Genomic DNA, 14,016 nt, shown 5'->3' on the forward strand with positions numbered 1-14,016 from the left:
TTTCCTGTGTTACCCATAAATCATCCCTCCGTTACCATGGTTACGATATAAATAACAACAAAACGACAAGCAATAATTTTTTGTTAAAAGTGTTAAAAGCTAAATGCAATTGAAATATCTCCAAACAGTGCTTGAAGCACAGGTAAAGTTGTTTAATTTTGGGCAATTTGTTGATTTACTGTCTCAGGATGGTGAGGCGAAAATTATGGGCTTGTGTTGGGCCCCCAATAACCAGAAATTGGCGGTGGCGACGTCTGATAGACAGATTTTGCTTTTTGACGCTAAAGGGGAGAAAAGGGATCGTTTTTCGACAAAACCGGGGAATCCCGAGGCTGGGAAAAAGTCGTATGTTGTGAAAGGGATTGCTTTTAGTCCTGATTCGACTAAATTAGCGGTGGCTCAAAGTGATTGTATTGTCTATGTTTATAAGTTGGGGGAGAAATGGGGCGAGAAAAAGGTGAAGGTCTTTTTTGTTCCTGAATTTTAATTTGTTGAAAACTCTTTACATTTAATTTTTCATAATACGTGATGTTCTTGAACAAACAACACATTCGAAAATAATGACGATCGCAGTTAAAATTACTCAAAACAACTAAATAATATTAATTTTTTCCAAACCACTCTTCGCAAAAATGTCTTTTTTTAAATTAGTTATTACTTTTTATTTTTAAAATTTATTGGTTACTTTTTCGTTGAAAGAGTGCGAAATGTAGAAAATAACACATTTTGATTAAACATCATTTTGATTAAACTGCGATTTTTTGTATAATTGTGGATAAATTTTCCGAATTTATAATGTCCTATTTTGTGAATTGTGCTCTTAGTATGAAAAAAAACTGTGGAAAATAGGACATTTTTGCGATTTTCACCTTTGTTTTGAACAAATCTCTTTATGAAATGAATTATCTAAGTGTAAATTTAAAGAAAACACTAAATATAATTAGGAAAAATAAATAAATAAAAAAAATGTATCAAATATGAAATGACGAGGAGTCGCTAATAAATTGAAAAATAAAAAACAAGCGATAAGAATATATTTTGCCCAAAAACTGTGTGAATCTAATTAGTTTTTTTGGCTGAAACCACTCAATTTTATGGAGTTTCCCTCTAAAATAACTTGAAACTAAACCAAACATTTGAAAGTTTACAATTTTAACGATGAATTTTTTGGCCCCTTTCAGGCGATTTGCAACAAATTTCCCCAACCTTCGCCTGTAATTTGCATTCTTTGGCTCGCAACAGGGCCAATTATTTGCGGATTGGCTGATGGTAAAGTTCGTGCACTTCAAACGAAAACAAATAAATCGCAAAGTCTTTTCGCATCTGATAGTTTAGTCGTGTCACTATGTTCGAATGCCAAAGGCACTGGTTTTCTTTCGGGTCATGTTGATGGTAACGTAATTCGATTTTATGTCACAAGTGACTATGGAGAGGATGAGGCTCAAGGTCGTGTTATCCTTTATTCGGTGCCTCCTTGTGCTTTAGCATGGGCACAAGGACATATTTTTGTGGCTGGATGTGAGAAACGAGTCTCGGTTTATAATAATAATGGAAAGTTGGTGAAAAATTTCGATTATAGTAAAGATGAGAGTGAGCATGAGTTTACAGTGGCGACTTGTAGTCCAAGTGGACAGGTAATTGAAATTGAACTGATTCGTTTTTTTTTTCTATAGCAGGTCTTAAACTGTTTCTTAATCAACTCTTTTGAGTAGATAAAATTGCACTTTAAACTTTTTTTCTTAAACGTGAAATCCTGCTCTAGGAAAAAATGTCTTATACACGACGGTAAAGATTGTGATCTGTTTGTGAAATAGATAAACAATCTCTTTATCGTCTTGTATACAGGCTGTTTCGTCTAAAACCCATATTGGATGTATTGAATATTCTAAATTCTAATAAAGATGTTTACCTGCTCAATGAAAATATTTTCAAGATGACGGCACTTCCAGTTATACCAGAAATCGCTTCAATTTGCTTATTTAAATGAAAAGTTATGTTTTTCACTGCATTTTTGGATCAGTTGGATTATTCTAAGGCAGTTTTTATTAATTTTCCCTATAGCTAAGTTTAACCGTTTTCGAGTTATTTACGATTATTTGAAAATTTTTGGATTTGCACCTGTCACTTAAAAAATCGGTAACTTTCTTAGCCTATATCTTTTCTCCGGTGTTTCCCAAAATTGGAAAAGAAGTTAATAAACCCAAAAATTTTAAAGTCAAGTGTGGACAACTTCAAGTTTAGCGTAGATTTGCTAAAAACATTCGAAAAATAATGTAATTTTCGACTTTACTTGGTGATTTATTGTCCGAATTTCTAGTTTTTCGCTTTATTCTTGACTAAATTTGCTAAAAATGTGTCGTATTAGGTAAATATTTTTTTTAATAATTTCTGGGAAAAACGGTGTTTTTGACCAATTTTTTTGTTTTATTTTATGGCTTTTTTAATAAAATTTTGATCAAAAATTAAAGAAATAAGCTAAAATTGCGTCATATTCGACATAATTTCGTATTTTTTCAGCAAGTTATTATTAAAAAACTTGGTTTTACCACAAAAATGTCCTTAATCACTCGAAAATTAGAAAAATTAATAACATTATAACTCAATTTTTTCAAATAGGATTTTTTCAAATGTTGGTCTTTTTTATTCCGAAATATTTTTTGCTTAGAATTCCATCTAACAAATATATAAATTGATACACCCTGGGTATAATAAAAATATTTTTAGTTTGTGGCCTTTAAGTCAATTAGGGTTGTAAAAAAATTTTCAGATGACTATCATTATTAGAACTCCTAGTACTTCTAATGTGGGGTTTAGACGGAACAGCCTGTATAATAAATAACTATTAAATTTGTTTGTGGAAAAGGCCGTTGTTATGGGTAGTTTCAATCGCTTGAGACTGTACATTTGGAATACACGCCGAAATATCTGGGAGGAAACTCCATCCAAAGAAATAAAAAATTTATATTCTGTTAGTGCATTGGCTTGGAAAAAAGATGGTTCAAGAATGACTTGTGGTGGCTTATGTGGTGTTGTAATGCTATTTGAATCGGTTTTAAAACGAACAGTTTGGAAAGATAAATTTGAAATAACATACGTTGGTCCAAGCCAAGTCCTTATAAAACCACTCGAAAGCATCAAAAGCAACGAAAACGGAATTATAATAAAATCACAACACGGTGGTGAAATCGAAGATGTGAAAATAATGGGCAAGGATTTTTATCTCGTTGCTCGAACTGATGAAACTTTATTAGTGGCCGATTTACAAAGAAATTTATTAAGTGAAGTTCCTTGGAATAATTCAGGACGACATGAAAAATTCTACTTTGATTATGCGAGCGTTTGTTTGGTTTTTAACGCTGGTGAATTAACACTCATTGAATATGGAGATGATCAAGTTTTGTGTTCGGTGCGAACCGAATTTGCAAATCCGCATTTAATTAGTGTACGTTTAAACGAACGCATTTCAACAAGTGATAATAAAAAATTAGCTTATTTGTTGGATTTGAAGACGATTTGTATCGTTGATTTATTGAATGGGGTGTTAATAATGCAAGTGACGCACGATTCGAAAATTGATTGGTTAGAGTTGAATGAAACCGGACATAAATTGTTGTTTCGGGATAAGAAACAGAGGTTTGTGTTGTATTTGTTTTTTTTTGTGGCTAATTGTTTGTCGTAGATTAATTTTAGTCGATACAACTACTCAAAACAAGCAGTGTATTTTTACGGGTGTTAGTTTTGTTCAATGGGTTGAAGGTAGTGATGTAGCTGTGGCTCAAGCCAATACGAGTTTAGCTATTTGGTATAATATTGAAATGCCTGAAAATCCCACAATAATGAGTGTTAAGGGTGATGTTACCGATGTTGTGAGGAATAATGGTAAAACCGAAGCGGTTTGTATTGATGGGAATAATGTTTATAATTTGGAATTGGATGAAGGACTTGTCGAGTTTGGTAAGTATTTTTTTGCAATTATTCACGCAAATTTTTATTTTTTATAATTTCTGGATGAAATATTCGCAACTAATGTTGTGACTTTTCTTTAATTTTCTCAATCTTTAGAGTCCTAACAACATTCACTAGCTTGATGCGCATTTTCTTTACAAAAAAGTATTCGTCCAAACATTTAGTTGTTAGGGCTCGTAGTGCAAAACTTCAAAGTTTTTTACGCTCCGTTTTTTCTTTCCCCTTAGAAAATCCTTCTATTTTAACAAAATACCTTGTTCATTTTTTTTATTCTTAAGTTAATTTAATTTAATTTAATTTAAACGTTTGTGAGAAAACGAAACAATTCCCATTAGTCATCAACAATATTTTATTTTATTTTATTTGTTAGCAATTATCTTGAAAACAATTAGTCGCAGGACAATCATCTTTAAAAAAAATAGATAATTAAGAGAACTTTCCAACAATAACAGTTCCGAAGTTATTGCCCGATAATTTTTCTTTGCAAAAGCGAGTTTTAAAACACTTGAAACTAAAATTTTGTACAAAAAATTTCAAAGCTTTAAATCTAGTGAAAATTTGGTATCATATGCACAATGAACTACAGAATTCACTGGAATAAACCGTTTCGCACTATGACTTTTAATTTTTGAGTTATGAATTTTTAATGGATAACCCGGCGCATCCACCATTTTTAAAATTGAAATATTTTTTCGGGTAAACTAGCGTTGTGAAAATCGTGGTATAGTTCGTACAGTGAGCCGTAGAATTCAATCGAAGGAACCGCTTTGCTCTACGACTTTTAGTTTTTGAGTTATGATTTTTTTGTGTTGAAGAATTAAATATGAAATGGCAACACTATTTTTTCAATATTTTTCTCAAGGACGGCAAAACTATTTGATAAAGTGGAAGTGTTTTGATGTAAATCTATGTAAAATGGTCCGGGAAATCGACTGGCGTCAAAAAAAATGCCAAATTCTTAATCGTTTTTTAATTATGAATTTTTTAAATCTCTTCTATTTCTATTCTATTTTTTGTTTTATTTGCACTTTTCGCGAAAACTATTAGTCGGGGAACAATGGTCTTTTTTAAAGAGGATATATAATTAAAAGAGCTTTCCAACGATAATACATTTCATAGGGTTATTTCTAATAGTTTCGGAGTTATTGCCTGATAAATGTTCCGGGTACCGAAAATCTATCCTAATCTCGATAAAATTTTGAAACTAGTATCATTCATAAAGTGAACCGTAGAATTCACTAGAATTCAACCTAAAAACGACGAAATATGGTTTGCTAGACAAAATAACCTTCATTTTCATTCTTATTTTAAGAGTTAAAAAATAAAAAGAACATATACAGTTCCACCACCCGCTTCGTTCGCTTCTAGGTACAGCAATCCACGATAATGACTATGCAAGAGCCGTTCTTTTCCTCGAATCAATGGGTAATTCCCCGGAAGCTTCAGCAATGTGGCACAACTTGTCAACAATTGCCTTAAAAGAACACAATTTACAATTAGCCGAACGTTGTAATGCAGCTTTAGGTAATGTAGCAACTGCACATTTCCTACGTGAAACGATTGAAAAATCAACAAATGAAGAAGAAAGTCCGGAAATTTGGGCACGTTTATCAATCTTAAACGGTGATTTAACAACAGCCGAAAATATTTTTTTGGAACAAGGTGATATTGAAAATGCTTTAAATATGTACAAAAAATTACACAAGTGGGATGAAGCTTTACGTTTAGCTGAACAACGTGGTTATGATAAGTTGAAACAATTACAAGATGAACATATGTCTGTTCTTTTGCAAAGTGGGCAATTTGAAAAGGTTGGACAAGTTCTAGAGAAGGAAAATAAGTTTGAACAAGCTTTAAATATGTATATTAAGTCAGGGAAATTATTACGAGTACCGTCACTAGTATTAAAAAATGAAGTGCTTTTGAAAGATCATGCCTTAATAGCCACGGTTTTGAAAAATTTGGTTAAACATGAAATGTTTGAAGCTGCAGCTGAAATTTACGAAAGATTGGACAAAATTGATCTTGCAATGGAATGTTACCGTAAAGGTAATCAATTAAGTGGATGTCTTATCAATTATTTATTACCAATTATTATTAAAGGAAAAGTTTGGAATAAAGCTGTGGATTTAGCTCGTGAGGTAAGTCCAGACAAAGTTGTTGATTTGGAGGAAGAATGGGGCGATAGTTTGGTCGAAAGTAAACAATTAGATGCTGCCATAAGTCACTTTATTGAAGCTGGACGCACTTTGAAGGCTTTAGATACGGCAGTTTTAGCCAAACAATGGAAAAAAGCCGTTCATATAATTCGAGTAATTGATGATCAAGAGTCGGTGAAAAAATATTACGATACTATTGCTGGTTATTTTGCAAAAAATCGTGATTTTGCAACAGCTGAGAAACTTTATGTTTCGTCTGGAATGTATAAAGAGGCGGTTGATATGTATAATGAGGCCGGACATTGGGAGAAAGCACATAATTTAGCATCACAATATCTGGAACCGGATGAAGTTGCCGATATGTATATCAAAAAAGGTAAGTACAAAAGCACAATTTCCATATGAGCAATTTTACTCCAGTAAAATAAGCATTTAAATCAAAATGTTGATATAAGTTACTGTGAAAGGGTTGAAAATACGAAAAAGCGTTTTTTTTAAGATTATTCAGAATCGGTAAGAGCTAGAAAAGTTTTAAATAAAGATTATAAAGCAAAAAAATACTTTGTTTGTGATTTAAAGCTTATTTGACTGGACATTCGTAGACTGGACTTATTGAATTACAAATAAGTAAATAATTTACTGTTTTCTTCTTCAAAAAAAGCGGCCCAACTTGAGGAAAATGGTAAATTTCGCGACGCTGAACGTTTGTACATTTCGGTAAATTCCCCGGATTTGGCAATCGCAATGTATAAAAAAGTCGAACAATACGATAACATGGTCCGACTTGTGGAAAAATACCACCCTGATTTACTACAAACAACCCATTTGCATTTGGGTCAACAATTGGAAAGTCAGGGGAAATACCGAGCTGCTGAGATTCACTATTTGGCTGTGAGCGAATGGAAAGCTGCAATGAATATGTATCGAAGTTTGGGTTTATGGGAGGAAGCGTATCGAGTGGCTAAACAAAATGGCGGATCAATGGCGGCAAGTCAAGTTGCATTTTTATGGGCGAGGACTTTACCGATTGATTCGGCCATTAAATTGTTGAATAAGTATGGAATTTTGGATGCTTGTGTTAATTACGCGTGTGAAACGTATCAGTTTGATTTTGCGTTTCAATTGTGTAAGAATTTGCCTAGTAAGGTAAGGGGTTTGGAGTGTGGGGGGTGAGGGTTTTGGGGGGGCGGCTAAAAAAATGTATTTTTTGCTGTTTTGACTATTTTTTGTGTTACTGTTTGACCTATTTTGAGAAACAATACTCTATTGAGCTGATTTCAAATTTAGTTACGACCGACGCAAGTCGGTATTGTTATAGCAACGACGCAAACCTAGCAATGGTATAAGTTAAAAAACAATTCACTTTTCTAAGGAAAAACTCTCTAATTGTGGTTTCTCGATTTAAATAAGATTCTAGATGCAAAAAAATTCGTTATTCCCTGGGTTTTTCTGGAAATTTTGGTAAGAGATCTTAAATTAATAACTTAATAAGTCTCTAGACCTTCGCCAAAAACGCCCTGCAATACTTTCTTATACAGAAACAGAAGAAAATATAGCATTTTAATATAAATCATTCACATTTTTGCTTTATTTGGTCGAAACTTGAATGTATTTGTCAACAAACAAATACTGGAAAATGAGCAAAACAGGCAAAAATTGTCCCCTAAAAAGGCTAAATCCTCCACAACTTTTAAAACCACGATCTTCAACATTATTTGCTAGGTCACTGAAGTCCATTACAAATACGCAATGGCACTAGAAGATGACGGAAAATTCAATCAAGCCGAATCAGAATTTATCTTAGCCGAAAAACCAAAAGAAGCAGTTTTAATGTACATTCATTCAAAAAATTGGATCAATGCTCTACGTATTGCTGAAACTTACGAACCTGCTTCAGTTCCTGAAGTTTTACAAGCACAAGCGGCTCAATGTTTCCACGATAAACAATTTCAGGAGTTTGAAGTGTTGTTATTACGAGCACAAATGCCCGAATTAATCGTACAAAAATATAAAAGTGCAGGTGATTTTTATTTTTTAACCCCACATTACAAGTATTGGGAATAATGGTTGAAATTTTTAAATGAAAATATCAAAACGGCATTCTTGAATTTAGTTTAATGTCTGAATTAGAGATTTTTAAAACTTGGTTTTTTAGAGGAATTTTTTTCTCTTTACTTAAATTTAAAAATTGATATCTTCCAAACCTAACCACTTTCTTAAATGAGATTCTGCACAATTATATAACTGGACAATGGCTATTAGCTCCCAAAATTTCTTTCGAAATATTTTCATTGAGTTGAACTCAACAGAATATGGCAGAGTACCAACTTTCAAATAAATATCTTTATTAGAACTTTCAATACTTCTAATGTGGGGTTTAGACGGAACATCCTGTATACCTACTTAACAAAAATATTTTTTAGATATGTGGGTTGATGCCTTACGAGTGTGTAAAGATTATCTCCCACATCTTTACCCAACTTTACAATCTGAATATAGCAATTCACATCATAATAAAATGTCTGATGTTAATATTGAGACACTTTTATCCAAAGCAAATGAATGGGCCTTAGCTGGACAACACAAACAAGCAATTGATTGCCTTTTACAAGTCAATACAACTATTACTGAACCTTCAATAGTTAAAAGGGCACTTTTGAGGGCTGCCGATATGGTTAATAAGTTTTTGTTTGGTCCGGAAGCACTTGATATAATTAAGGTTTTGTCACCACGTTTGAGCGAAATTGGGGAACATGGTGTAGCTGCACAACTTTATATTAGTATGGATATGATGAAGGAAGCTATTGATACTCTGATTGTTGCCGAAGAGTGGAATAAGGCGAGAAAAGTTGCAAAAGAATTGGATCCGGCTTATGAGAGTTATGTGGAAAGTAAATACAAGGATCGGTTATTGAAGAAGGGAGATGTGGAACAACTTGCTGATGTTGGTGAGTACGAGAATTTCAAATTTTAAACTTACTTTTGCGTGTGTTATCGAAATTTTATATAAAATAATAAAATTTACCAATTTTTTTTTAAATAACGACTCTCAAGTTTATTCACTCAGCTAAAATTAAATGCATTTTGAGCAATATTAGTTTAATTCTCCATAAAAAAAACTGTGAAATTAAAGAAACAGGTGAAAATACAATAGTTTGGTCCTAATAATTTCTCATGTTTTGCACGCATCTTTTAACTTTAATTAGTTTTTCGTTAAAAAAAAGTACAAAAACCGGAGAAATAAATAAAAATAGCACCTTTTAAACTCATTCAAAAACGAAGAAAATGACCAATTTTTTCGAATTTCTGCATTTTTTTGATTTTAGGCTAAACATCTTTTAAAATTTATGTTTAGTTTGTAGTTGAAAAAGCGCAAAATCTTCAAAAAAATCCACAATCTTTATTAGTATTTTTATAAAGTCTCAAAATTTATTAAACTTGCTGATGTTGTATTTCTTTGTTTAGTCAAAAATTTTTACATAATTTATTAAACCAATTTTTGTTGTCTTTTTTTTAATTTACCAGTTCTCGGGAAAAAATTAACTGAATTTAAAGGAACAAGCAAAAAAATGTTTTGGTTCCTAATTTTGCTAATTTATCCATTGTTTTAAATACATCTTTCTGTTTAACTAATGTTTCGCTTAAAAATTAGAGAAATATGTAAAAATAGCGTCTTTTAATCTTATCCAAAATTTTGCGAATTTCTCCATTTTTTGGCCAAACTTCTCAATTGAGTGGTTTTTTTTGGAATAATTTCCTCAAAATAATAATAAATTATCAAACTATTGCGACTTTTTTTTCAAGTATTTATTTACTATAATTTTAGACATAATCGGCGCCTTAGATTTGCTTGCCGAACAAGGCCAATGGGCCCGATGTATTGAAAAAGCCAAAACACACAGCGCCCCCATATTACACAAATATGTAGCTTTATATGCTGCAAAATTACTCAAAGATGGTTTCGTAAAAGAAGCTTTAAATCTTTATTCAACACATGGAGCTCCAGCAATGCCACAAAATTTCAACATTTATAACCACATTGCTTCGGAAATGTTTGCTTTATCGGATATTTCAGGACCTGGAAGTTTTGCCGTTTGGGAACAACTCAGACAAATGCTATTTGAAATAGTTGAGTAGTTCCTAAATCAAATAAATTCACCAAAAATAACTAACTTAATTTGTAGAATGAAGGTTTAGCTGCTAATACCAACATGGAAACAAAGCTTCATTTTAGAAATTTGTTACTAATTAGTCACTATTATGCACTTCGTACAGCTTGTAGACAAGTACCATCATTAAAACCAATCGGTGTTAAAATAAGTACCGCATTATTACGTTACACTGATATAATACCGGCTGATAAAGCATTTTACGAAGCAGGAAAAGACTTGAAAGAGGAAGGTCGATTGTCGGAAGCTTTCGTTTTTTTGAATCATTATTTAGATTTGTGTGAAGCGATCGAAGAAGGTGAAGGACAACTTGTGGATCATTCAGATTTAGTTCAAACTGATTTTCCATCAAATATTCCACTTCCTGGACGTTTGTATCTAAGTGAAGACCCACGAGAGCATGATAATGTACGTGAATGGGTGCTGACAGTGAGCATGGACCAAAGAATTGAACAGGTATTTAGCACTAATAAAAATATTTTTTTGCTCCCTAATTGTCTTTACTAGCTTGCATTTGCAAATGAGGGAGAAACATACGAATTTCTATAAAGCGCGGCGGAAAAAGTTTATTATTAACCTTTAAATGTTAAAAAAATTAATCTTATTAACAGCTTTTACTTAACTCACTCTGTTTTCTGTCTGTCTGTTTTCTTTTCGCAGATCACTGCATTATCATTGTTTTTGAATTTTTCTTTCGGTTACTTTTTGTCGTTTATGGTTCTGTGTAATTCCGATTCTTGGGGGGTTACTTGTAAAAAATATTAATTTTTTAATTATTTAAATATCAATAATATACATCCTGTATAAATAGCTATTTACTTAATTTTTTTTCAGACGTTGCCTTTGGACGACAGACAGTTATACGAGAGTTGTTTACAACCAGGGGAACAACCGTGTGTTGTTTCCGGATATCCAGTCCGGAAACAAATTGTAACCTTTGCCAAGTCGAATTTTCAGGCAAATAAAGACGTTTGGTCGAAACTGAATATGGGTGCGAAAATGTCGCCCGAGTCAAATGTTTCGAATGTTTTGTCGTTTATTAACAAGTGGTGTGGGACAAGTCAATAAATCAAATTTATTTAAAAATTGTTTTCACAACTACAACTAGCGCACCCTGTGCTTGAATAAATATGCATCATAGTTGAAATGCTCTAATTAAAATTTAGCTAATAACGCCAGTCGACACTTAAACACTGTTGTGTGAAAAATCAATCACAATTTAAGGCATAAATAAATGTTCAGCTGAGGGTAATGGAGCTAAACCGTCGGTCACATTCGGGAGTTGCGTCAGATCGGGTAAATTCTGAATGTGAGATTTTAATTCGTTTCGAACACTATAGACTTTGATTAGTTTATCTTGATATTCCTAGAAATTTTAAATAAATAAATAAATAAAATAAAACAAAACACTGTTATTTACCTCTAGATTTTGCTCGGCTTGAGCCAACAGTTCTTGCTGCACCTGAAGAAAGTCTCGAATCATTGACGAAACTTTTTTGCGATGTTCCATTTCAACGGCGAGACGACTGTTGTACTCATTTAACAACGTCACAGCTTCGTTCACTTGTTGACTCAGTTTTTCGGCTTGCTCTTTATCTGATTTTAAAAAATATAAATTTTTGATCAAAGTGACTGAAGTTAAGTTGACAATACTGAATTACTACTTTGACAAACAATGTTGCCAAAGAACGCACAAGGAGCGCAAAAGTAATGCCATTTTTGACGTGATGTGATGAATTTTGTTTGTTTCTGGCTAAAAAATCGTGCTAAAATTTTCCAAAAAAGCTGAAATTGGTTTTTTTACAGCCAATTTAGTGCATTTTTGAACCGTTTAAAAAACGTGCTAACTCATTGAAAAAACAAAGTATTCACCGATTCTCAAATTTTTGTCTTAGAATTTTCGTGGATTAATTTGTGGAATATTTTTGGGTAGTTTTGACGAAAAATGAAAGTTTTTGTATTTCAAACAATTCAAAAAAAAAAACAAAAACAACATAATTTCCCATTTGAAAACTTGATTTCTTAGTCACCTTTAGCAAAATCTCTTGAAATAAGTGAGTTTTTGACTTAAAGTAAAAAATATTGTGCTTAACGTTTTCGAAAGATTTTGATGTATTGTCAACTTAATTTAATCACAAAACCAACCTTGCAAGCTAGCTATTGAGGAAATTTCGGTGACCGAAGGCGGCAATTGAGCAATGCGTTGCCGCACCCCTTCATCAGCGGACGCAATATTATTCTCCAAATCTTGGATTGCCTTGATTAGTTCTTCAGGTTCAGGGGGATCCCCAGCTGGCGTATGTGGACTTAAGTGCACATGCGTTTCCACCATTCCGTCCACTTCAACTGTAACCTCATGTTCAGACTTTTTCTTCTCTTTGGGTGCTTTTCCATCGGTTTTGACTTTTTTCAAAGGCGGCCCTTCTTTTTCTAAAACAATTTTCACAGCCCACTGGACCACCAACACTCAGATAACCTCACTTAACGCACTCCTAAAATCGCTAATTTGTGTCTCATTGTAAATCCCCCTCTCGCTCCAAATTGTTAATAAACGTTCTAAACTACTTATGGTTTTTTCCTCGGCGTCCGACATGTGCTCGAAGGCCTTTTTCAAGTGAGCCCCAAATTCCTGGCCATATTCGGGGCCCTTTTTGCGGCTGTTTTGAATTACATCATTTGCCAAGTACATAAATGTTAGTTTTTTGCTGTCCTTGGCTGAAATATCTCCAGTGTGGATTTGTAAAATTAAAATCAAATGTTTTCGTACCTTTGATCAGTTCTCTGCCCCATAATTTCACTACTGTACTGTAATGTTTTCTGTGATGGATTAACCAAAACGATAAGGTTTGTATACTTTGCGAGGAATTGTTTAAATCGTTTAGTTTTTTGATAAAAGCCGATTCGGTAAAGCCTGCCATTTAACACGGTTTGTATTTTTTGTAGAACTTAGGAAAAAAGTGTAAATATAACCACAAATATTGCTAATCACAACAAGTTGACATTTCGTGGTGGAGGTGGTTAGGGATACGAGACGTGGCGATTTGGATGTGAATAAGGTTGCGCCATTTTTAAAGATTGGAAAAAATTGGCTAAAATTGCATTTGCAATATTTTAGTTATAAATAATATGGCTAAAAATCATAAATTGTTTGCCTTTTTACTCGATTTAGGTAGTTTTTGTGCAAAACCAAGTCAAGAAGAATCCCAAAAATTTTGTTAGAAATAGCGTAGTTTTATAATCTTTGGTTTCATAGAAAGCTTCGTTAAATTTTAATTTGTTGATTGGTTGAATTTGATCATCACGCATTTAATTGCAGATTAAATTAATGACGCTTTTATAAACCGGTCCTAAAAGACTTTAAGCTCACTTTTGCGTTAAAATATTTGTTTTTTTACAAGAGTTTTCTAAAAAATTACCAAAAAAGCCGGAGATGACCTTACTTTTATCATTTTCAAACTTCTATTTAGCGCGTTTTTAAAATTTATGGAACTTTGCTAAAACAGACATAAAAATCACTATAAATAAAGTCAAAATACATATTAATTCTCTTACGAAATTCTTTGTAGAATAAATCGAAAAATCCCCAAATAAATATTTTTGCCTTTTTCACATTTTGTTTTTTTTTTGTAACTTTGTCATGCTAAAAATAGCCAAATTTGGGCAAAAATGGTGCTGTTTTTGACTTTTTTCAGTGCTTGAGCACGTTTTTGAGCACAAATCGT

The 14,016-nt window shown here is 32.6% G+C and overlaps 2 protein-coding genes across 2 annotated transcripts; one reads left to right on the top strand and one right to left on the bottom strand.

Annotated features, from left to right (window-relative positions):
• The first annotated feature begins 38 nt into the window (after nt 1-38).
• Nucleotides 39-11,362, top strand: Oseg2 (Outer segment 2). Its single transcript, XM_967412.4, has 13 exons — nt 39-142; nt 188-457; nt 1,182-1,634; nt 2,864-3,633; nt 3,680-3,954; nt 5,335-6,015; nt 6,070-6,501; nt 6,787-7,271; nt 7,848-8,145; nt 8,549-9,073; nt 9,952-10,253; nt 10,310-10,750; nt 11,129-11,362. The coding sequence occupies exons 1-13, from the start codon at nt 104-106 to the stop codon at nt 11,360-11,362; spliced, it is 5,205 nt and encodes a 1,734-aa protein (XP_972505.1). The 5' UTR covers nt 39-103.
• On the bottom strand, nt 11,347-13,323 carry LOC661184 (uncharacterized protein). The gene is made up of 5 exons (XM_967362.5): nt 13,062-13,323; nt 12,776-13,009; nt 12,440-12,724; nt 11,715-11,890; nt 11,347-11,660 (listed from the first exon to the last, which is right to left on the bottom strand). The coding sequence occupies exons 1-5, from the start codon at nt 13,210-13,212 to the stop codon at nt 11,514-11,516; spliced, it is 993 nt and encodes a 330-aa protein (XP_972455.2). The 5' UTR covers nt 13,213-13,323; the 3' UTR covers nt 11,347-11,513.
• Nucleotides 13,324-14,016: the final 693 nt, after the last annotated feature.

Source organism: Tribolium castaneum, chromosome 1 (assembly GCF_031307605.1).
Source record: "Tribolium castaneum strain GA2 chromosome 1, icTriCast1.1, whole genome shotgun sequence".
Classification (NCBI taxonomy): Eukaryota; Metazoa; Arthropoda; class Insecta; order Coleoptera; family Tenebrionidae; genus Tribolium; species Tribolium castaneum.

Coding starts and splice junctions, on each gene's coding strand:
- Oseg2 (XM_967412.4), top strand. CDS start 104: ATGCAATTGAAATATCTCCAAACAGTGCTTGAAGCACAG. Junction 143..187: donor AAACAGTGCTTGAAGCACAG/GTAAAGTTGTTT, acceptor TTACTGTCTCAG/GATGGTGAGGCGAAAATTAT. Junction 8,146..8,548: donor ACAAAAATATAAAAGTGCAG/GTGATTTTTATT, acceptor AATATTTTTTAG/ATATGTGGGTTGATGCCTTA.
- LOC661184 (XM_967362.5), bottom strand. CDS start 13,212: ATGGCAGGCTTTACCGAATCGGCTTTTATCAAAAAACTAAACGATTTA. Junction 13,010..13,061: donor GGGCAGAGAACTGATCAAAG/GTACGAAAACAT, acceptor GAGATATTTCAG/CCAAGGACAGCAAAAAACTA. Junction 11,891..12,439: donor CTCAATAGCTAGCTTGCAAG/GTTGGTTTTGTG, acceptor TTTTAAAATCAG/ATAAAGAGCAAGCCGAAAAA.